Below are 23,154 nucleotides of genomic sequence, written 5' to 3'. Positions count from 1 at the left end.
ATCAACTACCAATCTAACCCGAAAAGTACTGCCAACAATTCTTAGTATGATGCATTTTGTTGAACAGCTTAGCGTTATATATATACAAGCATACGTACCCTTGTTTGATCATCCATATTCCTTGTGCAGTGACTTATTTAACTGAAGAGCGTTGCAGGTACTAGGTGGACTAGTTGAGGTGCCCGCAAGAATTAGTGATTTGTAGGTTACAGGTTATTTAAGCTGGAGAAGCAGGGCACATGCTAGATTACTCGGATTTCTATCCTTGAGAATTTTGCATGTGCCCTCGCCCTCCAGCTTAAACCCCCGCCAATAATTACATTCAAATATTAACAGCAATGCAAGTAAGTCATCATTAACTTACTGTAACAACCAGTTTGTTTTTTAAAAAAATACAAGAAATAATTAGATACAGAACCATAAATATCAGCTTATTGGCCACTTTTAAGGTGGCCTTTAAATAGCTTCTTGCATAATGTTTACATAAATAGAATATGACGAACGCATCTTAGGATGTCTGGTCCATTTCCATGAATTATTGTCTATGAGGCTGGTTTTCCAAGAGCTGAAGCGGCTGAATCCACGTAAAGCAGTAAACAAGTGTAAAGTTTTTGCTTCAATCTATCAACTCTTTCAGCCACATTGTTTTTGTCTGAGCATAAGGTACTCCTTACCTTGTCCAACCATTCATTTGCATGCTTGAGCTGTGATAATGTGTATGCTATTTGATGTTTTGACTCCGTTTGGCGTGGTACACTTACTTTCGTTTTTTGTTCCTGCTTGTTCTGCCAGAACCCAACTTCAAGTGCTCCCTCCAAGAATTTGAGAAACCAAGATTGTATTTCATTTAACAGAAGCTCTCTTAGTTCCACGATGTCTTTGGAACCTTCTCCTTTTGCCCACTCTAGCTTTTCAGACCCAGAAAGTTCCACAGAAGGCTTCAAAGACTTGCTTGTAGCTTTACCATTCATGAAACATGTCATCTTCCCTTCTTTCACCTTCTTATGAACAGATAATTTGGTAGCAAAATCATCTGGGGTTAGCTCTTTTGTTTTAACAGTACTGGGTAGTTCAATGAGATTGTTGAGCGCGAAAAACTTGGAGAGAGATATATGGGGACATTCTGGTGATGCTGAGGTGCACAGTTCAGCAAACATTCTGGAAAAGAGAGAATGAAATGAAAGAAAGAATGGAAGATGAAGAACTAGATGGATATCCAATTGTGGCCTTACATAAAACTCTGACTCCTAGACTATACCTGAGGCAATGAAGAAGTTTTGCTGCTTCCTTCGCTTCTTCTTGAGCTTCTGCTGCTACTAAAGAAGCTAATAATCCCCTCCTAAGTATTCCCTTGTTATATGAACAAGAATGAGATTATAAATATACTTGATTCATTTTTCCTCTCTAATTGGTGCTCCATGTCTTTTCAACTATTAGTTTTCACCCACCCTCAAAAGTCTGTCTATCCAATAGAAGAATGACAGCTTCTCTAACAGCACTCAATGTTAGACCATTAGATCATAGTGCTATTAAATTGGTGACTAATGCGGTGTTGATATTAATTAAACAGAAGCATATACTATTCAAATGATATCTAAAGAATCAAATATACCTTCCCAGGCTTTGCAAGGTTGGTCGGTAGCGAGGACCAAGGCATGTATGCTTCTGAGGATTGACTGTTTTCTCTGATGCTTTCTTGTTTGCTTGTTGTGAGTTTCAATGTTGAAAATCTTGGAGTTTTCATATGCTTATTTATTCCTGAGTTTATCACAAATGCATCAGACTGGCTGCGGAAAGGAGTTGAAGACCGTGTCTGAAGTCAACCGAGCAGAAACTTATCTTAGCAAGCTCAGAAGAGAATTTAGATTCAATTGAACTTTCCCTGAATATTTTCATGTCCAAGTCCCTACTGCTTTCCTTTTTAACCAGTGAGTGCCTTTTTAATGTGCTGGTGTTCAGAACAACATTTTGGAAAGTAGGAATTACTATTAATTTACATAAATATCTTCATTGGACATTGGAAAACTTGACGAACACGGAGTTGTAGCCAAAGAATAATTGGAATAAAACTTGGATATGAACAAATTAGCGAGTTTCACAAATGAATAATCTACAATACTGAATCATACCTGACCTTTAAGCTCACATTGTTTCTGTTTCAGAGGTACGGCCTTTTTAGCAGCTCCACGGCTCTCATTCTCAATGCCTTTCACACCAGTACCTTGATCAAGCCCTCCAATCTTTGTGTTAGAGGTTAATACTCCTCGCATGTACCTGGAAGCAACAACTGTCTTTTGCTCTTTGATAACAAATTTGTTCTTAGTGTCCTCTTTGTTCAATTCAGGCGATTCATTCAACTTCGAACCATTTACATCTTCCTGAGCATTTCGAACAGTGACTTCAGATGGTTCCAACATTTGCATTAAATCCTTGGGGTTACCTACAAATGGATGTCGCCCTGGAAGTGGCCTCACCCCTACTAAAACTGGAACTGGAGTTCCAGGCTCCATTCTTTCAACATAAAAGAACTGGCCAAGTTGCAATTTGTTGTTCAATATGAACTCATTCTCCTCTTTGGATAACGTGACATATGTCGAATGGGAAGAATCCGAAACTTTAATGAAGAAACCATGGTTTGGCCATAGTTCTGATCCATTCAAAGCAGGAACAATGCTGATGACTTGTAAAAGGACTGATCTATGTTCTCCACGAACCTTTTTATTGGAATGCATATTCTGGAGAAGCTTAATCAGTACTCCTGGTACAAGCGCTGCCATTTACTTTTGCTCCCAGTTACGCTATAAACATAACATAATGCAAGTTAACTAAATTAAAGTAATCCGAAAACCATCAAGAAGATCCTATGGAAAATGAGATAGGACAACCTGTTTGTGTTTTTGCCAGTGAGAAAGAGGAACGGATTACCAGGAAATATATACAAAGACTGGAGAAGGAGAAGAACCCGGCATTTGGAATCCGGCGCCTGAATGATGTGGAAGTCAAGCCAAGAAGCAATTTTTTTTTAATATATATCCATTGCAGGTACGTAGGTGTTCAGGTTTACTTGGCTTCAAAGCTAAGACGCCATCTTTCTGGTCCTGTTGACAATTCTATGGGACCATTCCATTATCTGATCTGACTTCAAATGACCCTTATGTCCCAATCCTGAATATGATGTGTTTGGACTTTCAAGGGTAATCTGGTCAGTTTGCTCTGGATGTTGTGTTGGTAGCAGGGCCATTTCCGGGAAGAGGAGGTGTAGCCATTTAGAGAGGTAAGAAAAGTTTGGATTTTGATTTTGCAGTTGTATGTAGGACTATCGAAAACGACACATGTGATTACTTTTATATCTAAGCTTCCGCTTATAGAGTTTTTCTTTTTTTTTTGGTAATCGTGGTGTCGGAATAAGCTTGTGTGCCCCTTGACTAGTTACCAGTCACTTCCCACCATAGAGTATTCTTTTCTTAATAATAGACGATTGATTTCTGTTTTGCATACTAGACGATAAGTATTGTGTGTTTGATTCAGTCACTCTCTTCAAGAATCAAAAACATCCTAAAAGCCAAACATGATTCTTGTTCATATTATATGTTTTGCTAAACTGATTGTGTTAATATACATTTTCTTCCAAGATTGCTAAATATGCAATGGCTTTTTGCATTGATATACTGAAGTAATTCATAAGGACAATATTTTGATGAGTTTCCAATATTCATAATCAGGTTCAAGAAAATGCCAAGGCTTCTGTTTCTGCGCGAACTAAGTTAGAATATAGACCATCCAGATGGGAAGCCATGAGTTTGTCGTGACTTCCATATTCTGCTATCGTGCCTTCCTTCACAACAGCAATCACGCTGGCTTCTCTAATTGTGGAAAGCCGATGAGCTACCACAACTGTGGTAGCCCTCTTGGAAATCTTCCTAAGTGCATCTTGAACATGCTTCTCGGATTCCAAGTCCAATGCACTGCTAGCTTCATCCAGTAGGAGCAACTTTGATTTCTTAAGTATGGCTCTTGCAATTGCTATCCTCTGTTTCTGGCCACCTGATAACTGAACACCACTCTGACCGACCTGTGAATTAGTCATCAATAATGCCAACTCTAGAGATTAGTCAAGTCACGCCACCTCATTGAAATAAAAAAATATATGTCGTAATTGAGAGGTTTACCTCTGTTTCATACCCTTGAGGAAGCCCACTGATAAATTTATGAATGTGAGCTTCCTTTGCTGCTTCTTCGATTTCAGCCCATGTAGCATTAGGATTGCCAAATGCAATATTCTCTCTAATGGTGCCAGCAAATAGGGCCGGCTCTTGACTGACCAGGGCTGTCTTCCTTCTCAACCATTTCAAATTTAGCTCCCTCAGATCAACCCCTTCCATCAGTACTCTTCCTTGTGTTGGGTCGTAAAACCTCTGTATCATCCATATCACTGTTGACTTTCCAGATCCACTTGCTCCAACCAATGCTACCATTGTCCCACCTCTGATCTTAAGAGTAAAGTTTCTCAACACTATGACATCTGGCCTTGATGAATATGCAAATGTGACTGTCTTAAACTCTATATCAAATGGCTTTGATGTTTCAATCTTTTTTTCTTTCAGACGGTCAGTTCTTATTGAAGGCCTACGATTAATAATAGAAAGAACGGCGGGTATTGCAGTTGAAGCCATAGAAGTATCTGGGGCAAGGCCAGCAAGTTGTCCAACAGCGAATGAGCTTAGTACAAGTATTAAGAAAATCTTATATACATCGCCGAAATTGGTATAGCCTTGCTTTACCAAGTATGCACCAAACCATAGAGTCAGGGTATATGCTCCGTACATTGCACCTTGAGAAAGGCCTAGTGCTAGACCAAGCATTTGTGACCTTCTGACCGATGTTCGCTTGGGCTCAGATAAAGACTTTTCGAATGATTTAACTATTTGATCCTGAGTTGAGAATGCTGCCACAGTTCTTATATTTGACACAGCACCTGCAGCTATACTACTTGCTTTAGCATAAGAGCTGTTGTCTAGTTTCCCTCCTACATTTATAATTAAAGTGAGGTAGCTTGCTCCTAGAGTAAATGGTGTGACAGCTGTGGCCAAAAGAGCTAATCTCCATTCAAGTTTGAACGACACACTGAGTCCAACAGCTGCTGAGCTCAGGCCCATTAGCAGGACAGAGAACCTATCACCAAGAACAGACCTGAAACTGACACAATCAACAGAAAGCCTTGACACTAGAACTCCAGTGGAATTCTCGTCAAGATCAAACCAACCAGGTTCTTGTTTGAGTATAGATTTAAACAATAAACTTCTAACTCTCATGGTGAGCTTGGTACCAGCCCAACCACAGAAGCCTTGCTGACCTACCATCGCGAATATACATCCAAATCCAAGACCAACTAGTATCAAACAGAGGTATCCAACTTCCCTTTTCAATCTTGACATGTCTGTATAAAAGTATACTTTAAGTGCTTGCCCTAGAACTAAGGGATAGAGGGAGAGAATTGCACCTGCAAGCATACCCATAATTAGCCCTACTAATAGCACTATCAGCTCTGGTCGCTGCAGATTCCATAATTCTGAGAGACGATAACTCTTCATTTTTGCTTGCTCTCCTTCTTCCTCTTCTATCTGGCTTCCTTCTTGCATAGATTTCAGGTACTTTGATCTTGAGATTTCATATACACCTTTTACTCTTGCCGCATCATAATTTGATTTTTCATAGGCAGAGAATTCCTTTTCCTTTGGAACATCTCCCTGATTTGACATAGGTTTTGGGACTGCTTCTGAAGCAAGCTTGATGAGGCCAAAATATGCCCCAGCCTTTTCCATTAGCTGATCATGATTACCTGTTTCAACAACTGAACCACGATCAAGAACGACTATAGTGTGAGCATTTCTTACTGTTGCTAACCTATGGGCAATCACTAATGTGGTTCTGTCCTTGGAGATCTTGTCAATGGCCCGTTGCACAATGGCTTCTGACTCGGCGTCTAAGGCACTTGTTGGCTCGTCCAAAAGAAGAATTTTTGGGTCTTTAATCATTGCTCGAGCAAGAGCAATCCGCTGCTTTTGTCCTCCAGAGAGTTGGGTTCCTCGGTCTCCAACCTGTACAGGTACACAAGTTTAGTATTACTAGTACCCTTTTAATATGCATATGGTTATCTCATTAGATTTGTTTCTTGGAATAATGTAATGCATATATTGCACCTGTGTATCATAGCCCTCTGGAAGTCTTGAGATAAAGCTGTGAGCATTTGCCGCAACACAAGCAGCCATAGCCTCTTTCTTGGTAGCATTTTCTTTTCCCATCATCACATTTTCAAGTATGCTTGTCCCAAATAGTACTGGTTCTTGACCAACCATACCTATCTGAGTCCTCAGCCACTTCACTTGCAATGTTCTTATATCATGACCATCCAAGGTAATAAGACCTGCCAGATATATGTAATTTGTTTTCTCATTTATTAATATCTTTCCTCCAATATCCACAATGTTCATTCCACAGGTATAATTTTCTTATAAAGAAGATTCATATGCTTACCCTGAAGCGGATCATAAAATCTTTCTATCAGAGCAAATATTGTTGACTTTCCACCTCCGCTGATGCCCACTAATGCCAATGTCCTGGAAGCTGGAACAACTAAATTAAGAGACTGGAGAATCTGGACAGTTGGACGAGCCGGATACGCAAAGGTAACACATTTAAATTCAACCTTCCCTCTTATAGTTGACAACCTCCTTCCCTCTAGACTATAGGGATCTATCTCTGGCACCCTGTCTATAACTTCAAATACCCTGGTAGCTGCAACAGTTCCTTGTGCAAACTGAGCAAAATAAGATAGGGATAGAGCCAAGCCCCTGCAAAAATCGACATATGTTTACTTAAGCCAGAGTAGATATGTTGTCAATATAATGTGAAAATTTTAGTTCTGTTTATGTCAATTGGTAAATTATTATGATTTTCCTATAATAGAATAGTTTTCAATAAGCTGAATTCTTGATGAGACTGTTAAATGTTTGGTTCCTTGAAAGTTTTGAGACTTTTATGGTACTTAAATTTCATTTATTAATTTAAGTTGATTAGTTAATTAAACCTTCTTCTGGTTGAGGGCATATACAGAGAAAAATGACAGATTATTTACCTGCCTCCAACATTAACACCAAAGAAACAAGCAATGGCTGCACCACCTGAAAGCTCTCCCTTTGCTACAAGGATTGAACCGTACCAGAAAGCCAATGCCCATGTCGCATAAGTAACTAAATAAATAACACCAATTCCTGCTCCTTTAGCAAATCCAACCTTTGCCCCCAAACGGCCTGATTTCTGCAGCGATTCCACATATTTTGCATCTAAATAGTCCTCTGCTACAAAAGCAGTTACGGTCCTAATTGAACTCATTGCTTGCTCTGCAATGCTGCCAGCTTTTCTGTAAGATTCCTTTACAAAAGAACAACGAAACTCAGTATACAGTTTAAACTGAACTAAGCAGAGAAATATTAACTTGTACTTCTTTGTGAAACTATTTGACTAAGAACGACATTTCGATGCATTTATTACAGGAATAATAGTGGAAGAAAGCGTATTAAAATAACAAGGAAATGTTTAGGTTGAGGAGAAAATGTCACATTAGTTATAGCTGATTCTAGAAACTTGTAAAGGTTTTATGAAATAAATTTCAATGGGATGCTGTGAAATAATTTAGGACGGTCGAAATGGAAAGATTGTCATATAAATTGGGACAGAAGGACTTATTTTGAGTTGCACTGCATGCCTCTCACCTCTTCTTTCAATGTGAGGCCAACGTAGATGGCTTTATAGGCAAGGCCACAGAACATGGACAGTGGTGTTACTGCAAAAACTGCCAGGGAAACCTTCCATGATCTTCTAAAACCAACAGCATAGCCATTGATGAAAGTGAAGATGTGGTGAACAAAATGTGCCATCTGCACGAGAAACAAAATTACACAGGATCACAGAGACAGTTATATGCATAAGGCCGATATCGCTAGTTTGAGAAGAAGACATTAAACTGAATATAATACCAGACCAAATTACTTCTTTCTGAAAGAACATTCTAAACCACAGTAAACAATGATAGTTGATCATTATTATAAAACATAATGTGGCAATATTTATTATCTTGCATATCTTATTAAAATGAATCAGTTTCCGCATGTGTGATGGCCCAAGGCTATTCGGATGCACAGACAAGACTGTGACTTGACTTGTTTTGGGTGCTACCAGTTATCTTTCAACTTAGGAATGACTCCCGATTTTCTTGTCTGAGCACCCTACTAATTAATTTGCTGTAATGTCGACATAAATCCTTTATCTGCTCCTCTCCAATTTTCAAATGATTTTGCTCGTATTTGGTGTAAGTTTTCTCTGGATTAAAAATTAGCCATTGTATAGTGGGAATGCTAACACAGTTTATTTCACTATAAAAAGTGAAAACTTATCAGTTAGTAATGGGCAAAAAATCTACCTTTTCTCCCATTACTTCTTGGATTTGTGCCACATCACTCGAAATTCCATGCATAATTTCACCAGTATTCAGTTCTGTGTCAAAAAATCCTATGTCCTGTCGCAAAACAGCTCTTAGATACTTAGTTCTTATTCTGTGAGCTGATCTTTCTCCCACCAATCTCCAGCAAGTTGTCTCTGCATAATAAGTTGATAAAGTGTCAACTGTGATTGCTCTCTTTCTAACTCAAAAATCCATACTAAGATGAGAATAAAAATGTCTACATTACCTAAGTATGCTCCAACCATGACTACCACTGATAGTCCAGTCATAAGAACACACACCTGAAGGTTGTATCAACTGTTATAAGATCTCATTGAAATTCAGAAATTTCAATTTATAGGCAATTACGTCTACTAAGGATAGTAGTATTTATGAATATTTCTCTTTTTTCTGCTTGCAGGATGGAAGGGTAAGGAGTTTTTAACTGAGGGCTCTGGGAGCACAATAAAATTATAAAGTATATATTTACCATTCCCACATCCTTCACCATCTGATCTTTGTCTTTCTCCAGGGCAATTTTGTTTACAAAATTACCAAAAAGATAAGAATACCAAGGAAGTGATCCTCCATTTATTAGAGCCCCGATACAACCCAACAGCAGTAGTACTATATCCAACTTGGTTGAGTATTTGAATAAGCTTAGCAAACCAACTGGCTTAGGAGCTGCTGTGTCATCTTCTTCATCGTGTACTGCATGATTCTTGTCAGTATCATCGTACAAATCATTTCCATACAGATGAAGATTTGATTGCCTAGAATGTTGAACATGGTGGCTCTGTTCCTCATAAACATGATCAACACATTTCACGTCAAAATCTGATGTATCAGTGTTGAAGCTATGTCCCATATGGTTAACGTGTCCATGATGATCTCTTACAATGCCATGATTATAAGCGTTTGACCTGCTACATAATTTGACATGATTAGTATACTCTCTGTGCATGCAAATTGATACTGCAGAACCATTTTGAACTGTGGTGTTTGCTGAAGAAATAATATAAAGAAGCAATTCAAAGTTTTTATATGAGATGTTCACAGAATTCAGCATATATCATAGCATTTAGATGTCTTTTGTTTGAGCCTAATTGTCATTCATTATCAAAAGAATTTCCATGTGCTTCGTCAAGTTCAAAAAGAACTAGGCTCGCATGTGAGGAGCATGTTGAAGGTATAATATAATTAAGTAATTAAAATTTTGTTCTCTCTTAACAGTTTTAGCTTTAGATGATATGGTCACACAATTTAACAGTGTCGTTGATGACTTATCTCACCCGTAAACCTGGAACTGCCTTTCAAAATCTTCTATTCTGTCATAATCTATAGACTGGAGCTCATCTTTCACAGCCAAAGGACCACTTTTCCCAGCACTAGTCCCTTCTGTGATAGTTGTCAATCTTGGAGATTTGCGGGGCTTGCCCTTATATTCACGAGAGACATGATTCCTTGAGGTATAAGAATTTTCATTAGCCCTGGAATCAAAACTTTGAAGCTCAAGCCTTCCAGATGGCTGGAAGCCAGAATAAGAATGATCATAAGATGGATTGATGAAGTTTTGAAAAACACCATTAGTCCGTGATAAGTAATAATCATTAGCTGATCTCCGGAAAATCCTACTGCCAACTGCTGCTGAAGTGAAAGAAGTATCAGCAGCTGTCCATGGACTTAGTGCTGCACTAAGATTGCGATTATCACGCCACCCTGTTGGATCAAATTGCCAAGAAAGCTCCCCTTGCCATGACCTGTCACATGGCGGATTCAGAAATTTTAAGGAAGTAATTCAAAAAAGAGATACAAAAACACCTCACATTATATTCCATCATATAGCATTTCTCCATTCAACCATTTATATGCATCCAAAAAAACTTTGTTTTTTAGCCTATTCAATTGAACCTCTTTCAAATACACCTAGCTACATATGCGACTGACCTGTCATTATCAGAGGCAAAAGGACTAGCAGGGGTGGGATTGCGCACACGGCTGAAGTTGTGGGAGCTAGTCATTGACATTGAAAATGATGTGGAGGGTTGTTGTGACACCACCGGTGTAGTATGTCGTCTCTGCCTAGTCGGGGAAGACGAGAACTCGGAATGAGCCATTTGGGATATTGCTGTTGAGTGTTGATGATGAATTTTTTTCAGTTGTGGTTCTGTTCAAGTTATAATATCGTAGATATAGACAAATATGAACATAAAAAGGTATAATTTACAGTTGTTCCTAAGATAAATATGCTTATTAAATTGCCTTCTGGTTTCTCCAAGACTAATAGTAACTGGTTTAATGGCTTTGTGTTTGTCAACTTTTTGTAAAGTTAAATGACTCAAGACAATATCATGATTGACCAATCATCATTTTTATATAATAAAGTTGATGATTGTTGACTGCTCTCATAATCTCTATATAGAGAAGAAAAAAGAAAATATGTTATATAGCTAGCAAACTTAGTGACATTTGGTAGGCCGGCTTTTAGTTTATAGCATATGCTGACCAGCCGGCAAAAAGTATGAATTGTGCTCTTGACAATCGGCAGATGTTTATCAAACATAGTTGGTGAAGTTGCAGTGACGAAACCTGAAATTACACTAAAGATATTCAAGGTTTAAATATACGTTTGAAAAGTAGTTTTTTGACTTGTATACATGCTAAACTAACCACCCTTGTTCATATGCATCGTGGGCCCTCAAAGGCAAAGATAACATTTGAAGTTTGGGAGTTTTGAATTTTAAGACGGGGACATAACTTCAAAGGTCCCCTCGAGAAGTCAATCAAACAATGAAACTAAATTGTACTGTACATAGAGATTATCAGATCACAAGAAAAATGTTCAATTATTTAAGAACACCCTTCAATAACTCCAAAGCGATGATTTAGAAGCAGCTCTTCTTAATTTATACAACAAGGATTCAAGAAAGTCACTGAAACTGACTGCCAGTAATGAAGACAAATACAAATTTGGACAATATGATATAACCTTTAGCATGAAGACAGACATAAATTATACAATATTCCCTCAGTTTCTATGCAGATTTGCACAGCATGTTGTTCTTAGTACGAAAACAAACATAATTTAGTGTCTGGTATTGTAGATTATATGCAGAGAGGCTAGCCGTCTAGGCAGCAACGTTGTGTCAACTCGTCATACGTAAACAATTAAATAGTTTCAACCTTCTAAATTATCGATATTTGATAGAACAAAATTTAACTTCTGATATTTACCAAAAAAATCAAGAGTAAACAACAACATAAGAAAGAATGCTATGACTACCAAAATCACATTAATATTCCGCTATTGTCCTCTACAACATATATTTGGGACAACTACTACAAACAGCTAAAAGCACAAGCAAGGCTTCAGAAGCCCCGTGATTACTAAGTACAAGTATACAACATATTTAGATGATAGTAGCGCCATCTACCTTGACCTCTTGCTTCGAAATATAGTCTGAAGTTACGTGTGCAATCAAGGTAATTCCAAGAATTAGTGGAACTTTATACTTTGAAAGAGCTATCTATTGCTTTGGATAGTCACTTTGGCTTTGAGTCACTTCCCTTGCTTCTGAATGTCGACAAGGAGAAGAATGATCTTGGAGCTGTAAAATAATTAGGAACAGATAAAAGTCAAGAGCGCATACTGAAGACATCTTTTGTTTTGGATCCTAATAATGTCTGATTAGATTCGCATAATATGAAAACACTACGTAAACATGACAATACACATGACTAATAACTCCTAATATGAAAACATTAAATAAACGTGACAATTTATATTTCATTTATCTTAAGTTCAATCCAACATTATTACTTTGCAATCACAGTGGAATAAATAAGAAATCTTTTATCTTGAAATAGATTCACAGAATATGAAAACACTAAACGAATGTGACAATATACGTGGCAGATAGACTCATAATGTGAAAACTATAAATAAACATGACAATACACGTGACAAATAGACTCATAATATGAAAACATTAAATAGACGTGGCAATACACGTGAAAAATAGACATGCACACCTACTATAAATTACACAAGCATTCCTCTCAAAATTGCTCAGACTTATAACTTATTCAGCCAAAACATCTTATTTTCTTCTTCAATTATTTGTTTTTGCAATGGATAAGAAGACCGGGAAGGGTAGGCAAAAGATTGAAATTAAGTTGATTGAGTCTGAAGCACCCCTTGTTACTTTCTTAAAAAGGAAAAAAGGTTTGTTCAAGAAAGCAAATGAGTTTTCAACTCGGACAGGAGCAGGAGTTGATGTTATGATTTTTTCACCAAGTGGAAAATCATTTTACTATGCCTCCACAAGTGAAGAAAAAGTAACAGACAAATTTCTTGAATTGTAACATGATCATGTTGATGTGGGCAAATCAACTGTACTTGGGGGCATTTGAAGATCTTCGTAAAGAAGTACAAGTATTGGATGAGAAAGAAAAAGATCAAATACTAAGGTATAAGATCATGCACCCTGCCTCAGAAATACAGTCAAATAAACCCATGTTGGAGCAGTTGGTGGCAATCAAGTTGCAGTAGGACAAAGTTAAAAAAGAAAGAAGAGAAGGTGGTGCTGCCCTTGAGCCATAAGGAAAGGAGAGTTCTTGAACTCATAATTATTATATAATTGGAGTTCCTGAATATGGAGTTGTGTTTGGAGTAAACTACCAGCTATCTTGTCTTTTAATATGGTTTATTCTTGTCTTCTTTTTTTCTTTTTTTTTTTGATAATGTATTCTTGTCTTTATTATTTAGTGCATTGTTGTTAGTCTTCAGTCAGTCCATTTTTGAGGTTTTAGACCACATAAAAAAGAAGGTTATGGAGTTCTTGTGTTATTAAGTCGGTTTTTTTGTCTGTTTCATCTTTAGACTTTAATGATGTTTTGTGTTACCTAGATTGATAAACCAATTGAAACCTTTTATTGAACTAGTGAACAGTGTGAAAGTGATTGTGACCTAATGCGTAAACTAGAAAAGACATTTTATGATTACGATTTTATTGAGCTAACTTGCGAATAGGTCAATACAAGAGGCTTACTAAACTTTCTTATCTTTAATTTTTCTACTTGCGGCCAATCAAGATAACTTCTTCACATGATGACATTGCATCATGCAACAAAACATAAAACACAAAACATAAGCAATAAGATAGGACAGGCTAACTTCTTAAACTAGCTGGTCACCTTTTATTGAGCTCCCTGATAACTGATCCTCACGCAATTTGAAGTTAGCTGGAGGTGCTGGAATTGAACTGCGCAAGGCTTGAACTGCCAGAAGAGAAGCATTGGGTTAGAGACTAGAAAAAGCTTCTATACTGAAGTTGAAAGACTGAAGAACAACAAACAAAACAAGATGGAATCAGAAGTAAAGTGACAAGCAAGAGCGCCAGCTGAACATTTCCCAAACAATCTCATTTCCAGTTATCTAAGTTTAAGGTATGAACTTAGCTTCAAACATCATTGCTACATTCCTTCAGTATGCTTCTTTCTCTACACAAATACCATTTGCAAAACTACCGTCAATAACAGATAAAAAGCTAGAATTGTGGGTCTCTACTGCTTCCCAACATTTCTATTCTTTCTTCTTCTTCTTCTTTTGGAAAAGGTAACAGCATTTCCAATTCTTTCTTTTTTATGTAGAAGAATTATGTTATCCTCCCTGGATCTTCCCTAGATAGACAAAACAGCACTATGATCTGTACGGCTATCATATGCTAGCAGTTAAGTCTTTTGGATATTAATGTACAAAAAGATTTTAAAAAATAAGAAATGCAAACTCGAGAAACAGAGTTGAATATCAAAAATTGTTCTTGAGGGCGCAGCAATAAATATCAGCCATATTGAAACAACTATAGTTTGTTTAGGGAGTGAAACACATTATTCACCTTGTTCACTGAAATACTCATTCTCATAAAAGCTATCATCAGATTGATGTTCCTGAGAGAAACCCATTCTTGACTTTCTTAAATCATCTGAAGATCGATTAGAAGGGTCACGTCCATCTTCTGTATCATCATCTCCTTCAGAAGTGGTAGCAGAAATCCAGTCAACCAAATTATCTGTGCCGCGATTTTTCCTCCCAAATTTCAGAAACCGTTTAAATCCTCTGGCCATATCTTTGCGTGATTGATTATGAGAAGAATTTGCCACAAGCATAGGTTTCTGAGCCATTCCCCATTTCTTCCTCATTCTAGCTGCATCACTATCTGTTTGACTTAGAGAATGTGAATTCCAGGATGCAGGACTTCCCACAGGAGAGTCCACGGATGCATCAACATCAGACATCTCATGAGGATAAGAAAAAGGGTGATGAGCATGTGTATTCCATGAGACGGGACTTTCTCCGGGTGAATCTTGCACAAGTCCACCAGATAACAATTTGTTAGAGACCATAGAAGGCAATACAGCTTCTGAAGCAGAGTTCACTTGAGAAAATGATCTTAGAACATCACCATTCTCTGATCCAGAGATTTCCAACTTCTCTGAATCATGGCTCAATCTTGGTTTCCCATTGTCAAAGTTTTCATGAATTTCACCCGTCATGGTCTCATAGTCTTCCTCTTCTTCATCGGGGCCCATGCCTTCGGAGTCTTCGGGATCAAATACCATATCATCATACTCATCATTGTCGTCCACAATCTTAGATACAGCAGAAACCCTTGTCTTAGTCAGACCACCTCTAGAGCTGAAGTCAGTATTCTTACCCTTCTTTACTGAAGTCTTTGAACCAGAACTCTTTGGAAATTTATCGATACTCCGCTCCATCTCGTCTTTGTCAAACTTGAGAGGTGTCAGAACAACACCATCAGAATCGAAAGTGGATGTCTCCCTAAACTCCACAATATTGGCGGAGCTTTTTCTCAAGGATTGTGGTTTTCGTGATTTGTCCTCCTTGATAAGGGGTACCTCTTCACTTGTGCTTTTGCTACGGGCGTAATTTCTAGATTGTGAACGAGTTGTCTTACCAGCTGCGGAAGAAGGTTTGGTGTTCTCCTTTCTCATGTCAGAGAAGTTCGGGACAGACTGTGCCAGAGGATTTTCAGATTGAATTCTCCGCTTACCTGATGTATTATTAGAAGCTTTCCCAGAAGACCTTGGAACAGGTGCTACTGTGGTGCGAGGTGTGGATGAAGACAAACCTTTGACAGGTAAAGGCTTCTTACCCCGAGTGCTTTTACGAACATCATCTCCATAGGATGTTTCGTCAAAAGACCTGTCCTCACCATATTTTTTCTGCTTTAATAATTCAGGCATATCTTCATCGTTATCACTTTGTTCAAAAACCAATTGTTGCTGCCAAAACAAATTTGTTTCAGGGTCAAGCACATGTAACTCAAGAGAACCAAACCAACAAAAAGAGCATGTAATAGAAACAGCTACCTTATATATGCATAGGTAAGGTTGCTATTTGTATTATAGAATAGAGAAAGAACTATACCTGGTCTCTCCTTAGAATAGACCTCGAATTATATGATCTGAGTCTCTCAGCACGCCGATGGGAGCTAGAAACCATACCGTCTTTATCAGCAGATCCAGCAAACTTAGCCTTCATCTCAGCTCTACTCCTCTCAAGGCAATCCTCCATAGCCCTCTGTTTGGCTTCCTTCTCTTCCCCCATAGAATTCCATTCTTCCCTGAGTTTTCTATCCCTCTTCTGCATATACCTCTCATATGATTTTCCCCGAGAACCCTCCGAAAAACTTAGTTCAGAGAAATTCCTATTTAGAACATCCTTGGAACTTGAGGCAGGTTCATTAAACAAGTACTCAGAAGTCCTAACATTGTTATTATCTACCACAGATTTCCTGTAGGATGAAGAACTAGCAGCTGGACGGCTTTGCACGTCACCTGGCCTGCTTCTCTTGGTAGAACTAGATTTATCACCAGGAGCACGTAATTTGTGTTCAGCAAAAAGCTTCTCTAGCTCATTAGCTTTCATTTTCAAGTCATCATTCATTTCCTGGTTAGCTTTGGGCTGCCGTGCCCTCTGAGCTTGCTCAATAGGGGGTGTCGAAAATGAGTCAAGTCCCTCCTCAGCCTCCAAAACCACTTTACTCGAGAGTGATGTTTTGCTAGTTCCAGACCTGATCTCATAACCTCTATCTTGAGTCTTCTTGAACTGTTCAGCTGCACCACCTTGTTTCTTAAACTTCATTGGTTCATGTCCAAGCTCTTTGACCTTTGATTGAGAAGCACTAACTAATTTCTCGGAAGGAGACAGCTGATCCTTTTCAACTTGCTCAGTTTCAGAAAGAGTTCCCCATCTTGGCTGAAGATTCAGTGAATTGTCTTCGAGGACTTTAGCAGCAGAAGTTTCTGTAACTCTTGATGTAAAACCACTATCCAACTGTGGAGAGACCCCTGCAGTTCTTGGAGGTGCTTTATCCAGCTTAGAAACCAAATGATCAATTGATTCAGTATCCTCCTTCTGATACAAAATCTCAGTCTGCACAGCTCCAGATTGCTCTGGTAGATTACCCTGGTCCTTCAGGCCAACAATCTGACGACTAACTTTTCCTTTGCTCTTCTCAAGCTCCTTAACACCTTGAGAACCCTTGAAGTCTGTGTTAGTAGTCAAACCAAAATCAGCACTTTTACCCATATTGAAAGAGGAGAATGGCCCTCCAATATCTGGTTGATTTTTCACATTCTTATCCTCACCCCCACTTATATGTGAGCTTGACCTGGTCTTCCCACGGCCCTGATCAACATCAGCGATGCCCGAATTTGAATTTGGCCGGGTCCTGGGAGAATCTTGGACATTCCTAGTATGGTCATCCAATCTGCTTTCACCACGTACATCCGAGGCAGAAGATGGTGTGCATACAGAGCTCTCCGTATCCTTCCTATCACCACCCAAATCAATACTCATGTCACTAGCACCACTCCATCTCCTCAACACGGGTGGCACCGAGACATCAGATGACAACCTACGTAGCTCGGGGGTTTTCGCCACAGCAGCCTTCCCGCTGCCCCCGGAATTCTCCTTCTGTTTATTCTCAAACATGCTAATACGCTCCTGTACGCTCAGCCGCCTTTTCAATTTCGCAGATTTCTCTACCTCCTCCTCCTCTTTCTCCTTTTCGTTTTCATCAATGGAGTCCTTTTCCTCTGGTTCCACGCTGGACTCATGGGGTTGTGGTTGCTGACACGTTGAGGACTTCTCAAAGCCGGCAGAGTGGGACCCAGTAGGTCGTTGGTCGGGAGTAGTTGGGTCCTCATCAATTGACATGTCTGATCCATAAGAACATCGAACGGCTCCATCATCTCTTCCAGATACTTTACGTAAGCTGATAAATTCTGGCCGCCTCTCCTTTAAGGTTAAAAATTTGTTGCAGGCCTCGCTGAAAAAAACAAGAGAATCATATCAATAGTCAATACAATTTTTTCTCTTTTTTATTAAATTTCCAAAAGTATACTACACGTAAAATTGTATACGCCCATATTATTGATACCTCATTGCAATTTAAATATATTTTTCTTAAAAATAAAAATAAAGATTAAAGGTGTTAGATAGTTGGTTTGAAGGTTAACTAATGAGGCCCCATAGACAACGAGAAAAAAAAAAAACAAGGCTTTGATCTAGTGGGAGCATGTGATGTGTGGATTAGTTGCACATCACGAGTATAAATCTTGTCACAAACAAAACCATGGTATTAAGAAAAAAAGGATGGAGTGACCGATTCATTATTCACCAAGTTTCAGACTTTGCATTGGTGGCTCTCAGAGATTTCTCGGTTACCGAAAATTGGTTAGCTCAGCTTTTCTCCATCATTTTGGATGTCCAGTTATTTTGACAAGGAAGAAAAGAACATACATGTTTACTTTTCATAATCCACCTCTTTGTGACACCATTCTTAGTGTTCTGAAAGTAGTACTTCATAGGCTGCCCAGGGGAAGGCTTATGGGGTGTCATGTGACACTGCTAAGTTGGGAAAATTTATTAAATGTATACGATTAAATGGGAAAAGCATATAAAAGATATATATAATGCGAGTGACACTTCTTAAACATAATGTATGCGTAGCTCAATTGGTAAGCCTTTCAAATCTTAGAGACAATGTCGCGTGTTCAAACCTATGCAACTTCTTTTTTTTGTACAAATTTTATGTTTTTTCTTCTTTCTCACTTTAGTGTGTGTATGTGTTTCTCATTTTAAAAGGTGACACCGCTGAGGAAAATTCATGTACGCCACTGAGGCTGCTTAATGATAAATTAAACAGTCAGGAATAAAAACCGAGTTCAGCCTTTCACTAGTTTTAGTGTAATCAATTGACTCAACCAAAGGACTTGACACAGAAGTGCTACAAAGTAGTTGAAAAATATTACTCCCACCATTTTAATTCATTAGTGTTAATTTCTTTTTTAGCATGTTTTCTTTTTTCGGCAATTCTTTAATTCTAATTATCCACATGGCATCGGAAAGTCAAGACCACAAGACTTAAGTGCATTTTGATACATTCTACACATGTTTAGTTTAAGAACACGAGATTCACAAGTGTTCTTTACTTTATAAACTTTGTGCCAAGTCAAAACCAAACAAACAAACTGAAGCAGAGGGAGTACACTTCTTTAAGTCTCACCAGTGAACTCTAGATTGAATATATCTAGCATCAATATCATACTTCAAAGTCTGGCACAAATTATACTAGAGTCAGTGACAGTAGAATACAAAGAGCTATATGACCTTGAATAAAATTCCCTGCCTAATCTGCCAGCTCGGCCAAAAATGGGGCAGATCTCATGTTTCTTAATTTCATTGTATTTTCTCAAACTTGTTCTAGCAGTCATAATTAAACACGAGTCTTTTATCTTTGATATGTTGAATAAGGTCTCTTTGAAGTATTTCCGGTGTGCTTTTTGCTGAACCTCAGAGATAAAGATCAGTTGGAGTTTCTTGAAACAGTGTTTGCTTCCCTGATCTCTTCCAGCTTCTCCCAGGTTTTGCCCCAGATTTTTATCTAGATGCTGAGATTTTAACTACTTAGTAATAAAAATCTAATTAATAGACTACTATCCTGGCCAGCCAGAGAGGTATGCAGTTCTCCATTTTACTAAATCAACCAATCAGTCCTGTTGGTCTTAGAAAATATATGCTCACTTTGAAACCAAGCACTAAAACTTAAATCTATTCTTCCCCCAAGATAAAGAACACCATATTGGTATCACTTGCTATTTGTTCCCCTTTCTTTGGTTAACCCGCTAAATATAATATAATGGTCAGCTGGCATCATTAGGCAGAGACAGGAAAACCAAACAGCAGTGTGCTCCTATGTTAAACTACAATAATTAGGATATTTTCACGAGCCATAATTATTCTGCAAGCATTTATGCAGGGAGGGATGAAGAAGAGGCTGAGAAAATCTATTAACAAAGTCAAAGCACCAGGTTCTTACTTCAATCTAGGGGCACCAAACCTTTCTGAAAAAGTTTGAAGTTCAGCTACTGTCTCCAGATTGAAACCAGCAGCTGCTGCACGAGAACAAGCTGTAGATAAGTCCTGTTGAACTGTAGTGAGCCTCACATCAATTGCTCGCAGTAGCTCCTTCCTGTAAATAGGTAGTAGTTAACATGAAATGAAGATGCTTACTAAGCGGCAAAGCAAAAAACCAAAGCTAATAGCGTTGAATGTTTGAAGAAGCAGAGTAAGGAAGTTACTTTGTCGCATCAGCTGTTATGGTAACCCCAGATCCACCACCACCTGGATTAAGTATTAAAGCAAAAAAGATTGTCAGATAAACACCACACTTTGAGCTGTAGAATCAATGGTCTTAAACAAAACGACTAATAATAAATTCAGCCTTCACTTTTCATGCCTAAATTGCAACATAAAATAAGATTAAACAACTTATCTCAAGGCCAGGTAGCAAAACTTCCACATGAAGAACAGGCATGAACACCATGCAGAAACCATCATATCAACGACAACCATCAATCCTAACCTTGCCTTTTTCTCTAACTCTACCCCAGTAAGATGGAAACTAAAATCTAGAAATGATTTCGATATCTGCAAATGCTTTCTAGTGAAAACTATGTGATGTGATACTAACAACGGAAACAGCAATAGCCAAAAAGAGAGAATGGACAGATGTTTTAAGGAGATGACCAATTAGACGAAATGCGGGGTAGCTTAGCAGCGGAGGGAGTTATTGTGCAGTGACACAGGCAGTCTTGTTTTTTCTAAGTTCTAAGGCTTTTAAAAAAATGGGGGTAGGGGAAGGGGAAATAGGGGAGGGATTACAAGGTGGGGAATAGTACTCGACAAAATGTGAGCTCAAATTTGATCATTGGGTAACTTACCATTCCCATTGAACTGGTTGCCTGCTCCCTGAAATAAAGAAAGTAACAAGCGAATTACGTTAATATCTTGTAATTTTGGTTAACTCTAAATTACAGTGAGTCCAGACAGTGTTTGCCACCTGTGAATATAACTTGCGGGCTGCTTCAAGCTGGGACATTTCTGCATCTAATGTATTGACTAGCTCCAGAACTTCTGGCGTGCTGACAAACCTCACAAACCTGCAGAGGAAGACACGAAATCAAATCATTCTTCATTTCCCTCAAGTCTTTTTTTAAGCAAACTGCAAAAGTCATTACCTTTCTAGGGTTCCTTTCGTGAACCATGATTCAGCCTTTTTGCGCCTTTCAACTTCAAGCTTAATAGATTGAACAGCCAATGCAACTTGCTCTTCTGCAATTTTCAAATGGGTCACAAAAGGCTTCAACAATCCTGATGCTAGTTTCTCCGTGTTTCCACCACGAGAAACAAACAATTCGCATCTGCCCAAGCAAATCCAAAAACACCATAACTATTATTAGTGCATTCATTGTACATTTTCATACAAAACTAGAAGTATATCCACCACTCACCGAGAGCGCTTGGGTGACAGCTGGAAAACGGCATAATCAAGCAGTGAATCCGATTCCATCTTTGTCTTCCCCTCTCAGAAAAACAGCACAGTGTCCCCTTCAGCTTCTTTCATATAACCTCCCCGCCTCTTCAAAATTCCGAACAAATACAATCAACAATGAGCACAACCCACTTCCAAGAATCCAAATCTTGAAAGATGACTAAGTTTATATTGAGAAATAGAAGTAGTATACTAACAAAAAAAGGACAAAAACAGAGTCTTCAAAGATGATAGATCTTATCTGATCTCAATATAATGTACATTACTGAAAAACACATTTCCTTCAGATCCACTTATATGCAAAACACAGTTCCAAATGCTAAAAAAAATCCAATCTTTTAAGCTAAATTATTGAAGTCTTTATAAGTCAATGTCATTGAACATAAAACCCTAACAATAAGTAATTGGGGGGAAATGATGAGACGATCGTACAAATCAAAACTCACCCAATGCAATGTGAAGGCGGAGATCTTGAATTACGGAGCTAGATCGGCCGAATCCGGTTCATACACAAACCGACATTTTAGTTCTTTAAGCTGAATGTCAGTTAGATAAAAAAGACTTCAAATTTATAAATTTCTGAAGAATGGGTTTTGGGGGTTTTCACCAATTTCAATGAAAACCCTACAATGGATTTTGCTTTACTCTTCTCTCAAATGATCTTCTTTATTTTTCCATTTATTTATTAAAAAAAAAAATTGTATGTACAATACAGAGAGAGTTACAGAGGAAAAAATGGTGAGTGAATAAGTATATAGTAGATACAGTAGAGAGAGAGAAGAAAATATGTTTCGGACAAAATAAGTAATCTTTAATAACTATACTACCAGGATGAAAGACAAAAGAGAAATTTCATTATGCGGGTAGATGTTTTCAAATTAACCAATCAATGAATGCCACGTGGTTGTTGTCTCCCTCTCTATAATTATTTCTTTCGTGTTTGATATTCACGTGGAAATTCGATCAATTCAGATTCATGTCGAAAGAGGTATCTCACTCGAGGGTCACTACTCTCTATCATAAAAAAGTCTCATATTCATTGATCGAATTCAGATTAGAAAAGGAATAACAATATCTACTGCACCGTCACTATATTAATTATGGATGAGTATTAATTATTACTATTTTAAGGTTTAGAAAATCAACACCAACAATTTTCAAATTACTTTTTTGGCTCCTTTTTCTTTCAAAGTTTTCGACTATGTATTTTTAATTAGTATTGTACTAATAAATTTTATCTACTATTTTCTTCTCTTTAAAGTGGAAAATGTTAATTATCTGGGTAAATATTAAGAAAAAAGCTAATCATATAAAATAACAAATTAATTAAAATATTTAGATTTCAATAATCTTTTGTGGCACTTTCTTGTAATAAAGGTTTCAGCAATAAATCGAGGGTTAAAGCATAGTAATAAAAGGAAAGTTCAATTTAAAATATATAAGATCTTTAGTTTTGAAAATTCAATAATATATCTTTTAGCGGACACTTTTTTATATTTAAGTTAAGCATTATAATTTATAATATTTTATTAAGATTAAATTAAATATATATATTTTTAAATCATAAAATTGATACATAAGTTTCCTTCTTCTTTTTTTTTTTGATAATGGGGATATCATTTTTGTCAGAATATACTGTAATATATACTACTTATTTTTTTAACAAGTATTAACTAATAAATTCATATCAACGTGCAATGATATGTTTCATTATAGAATCAACTAATACAA

At 37.7% G+C, this 23,154-nt stretch overlaps 3 protein-coding genes across 4 annotated transcripts; all 3 read right to left on the bottom strand.

Moving 5' to 3' along the window:
- Positions 1-158: 158 nt before the first annotated feature.
- On the bottom strand, positions 159-3,018 carry LOC107012978. Of its 2 annotated transcripts, XM_015212956.2 has the most exons (5): positions 2,886-3,018; positions 2,130-2,798; positions 1,613-1,813; positions 1,259-1,350; positions 159-1,158 (listed from the first exon to the last, which is right to left on the bottom strand). In XM_015212956.2, the coding sequence occupies exons 2-5, from the start codon at positions 2,775-2,777 to the stop codon at positions 543-545; spliced, it is 1,557 nt and encodes a 518-aa protein (XP_015068442.1). In that variant the 5' UTR covers positions 2,778-2,798; positions 2,886-3,018; the 3' UTR covers positions 159-542. The 2 variants fall into 2 exon arrangements, with proteins under 2 accessions (XP_015068442.1, XP_015068443.1); XM_015212957.2 differs by having other exon boundaries at positions 1,613-1,758; positions 2,135-3,006.
- Positions 3,019-3,196: 178 nt separating this feature from the next.
- On the bottom strand, positions 3,197-10,756 carry LOC107013956 (ABC transporter B family member 19-like). The gene is made up of 11 exons (XM_027915263.1): positions 10,448-10,756; positions 9,793-10,260; positions 8,991-9,426; positions 8,748-8,802; positions 8,480-8,655; positions 7,773-7,937; positions 7,136-7,431; positions 6,535-6,851; positions 6,201-6,424; positions 4,170-6,098; positions 3,197-4,072 (listed from the first exon to the last, which is right to left on the bottom strand). Exons 1-11 carry the CDS (start codon positions 10,615-10,617, stop codon positions 3,725-3,727), a joined length of 4,584 nt encoding a protein of 1,527 aa, XP_027771064.1. The 5' UTR covers positions 10,618-10,756; the 3' UTR covers positions 3,197-3,724.
- A 944-nt stretch (positions 10,757-11,700) lies between these two features.
- On the bottom strand, positions 11,701-22,209 carry LOC107014503. Its single transcript, XM_015214433.2, has 11 exons — positions 21,870-22,209; positions 21,383-21,510; positions 21,110-21,292; positions 20,932-21,031; positions 20,813-20,840; positions 20,171-20,213; positions 19,909-20,061; positions 15,951-17,856; positions 14,398-15,805; positions 13,697-13,780; positions 11,701-12,108 (listed from the first exon to the last, which is right to left on the bottom strand). The coding sequence occupies exons 2-11, from the start codon at positions 21,439-21,441 to the stop codon at positions 12,044-12,046; spliced, it is 4,029 nt and encodes a 1,342-aa protein (XP_015069919.1). The 5' UTR covers positions 21,442-21,510; positions 21,870-22,209; the 3' UTR covers positions 11,701-12,043.
- Between the last annotated feature and the right edge of the window lie 945 nt (positions 22,210-23,154).

The sequence above is a fragment of the Solanum pennellii genome, chromosome 3 (genome assembly GCF_001406875.1).
Source record: "Solanum pennellii chromosome 3, SPENNV200".
Classification (NCBI taxonomy): domain Eukaryota; kingdom Viridiplantae; phylum Streptophyta; class Magnoliopsida; order Solanales; family Solanaceae; genus Solanum; species Solanum pennellii.
The sequence above is the reverse complement of the archived record's forward strand: the minus strand, read 5'-3'. Positions and strand labels throughout refer to the sequence as shown.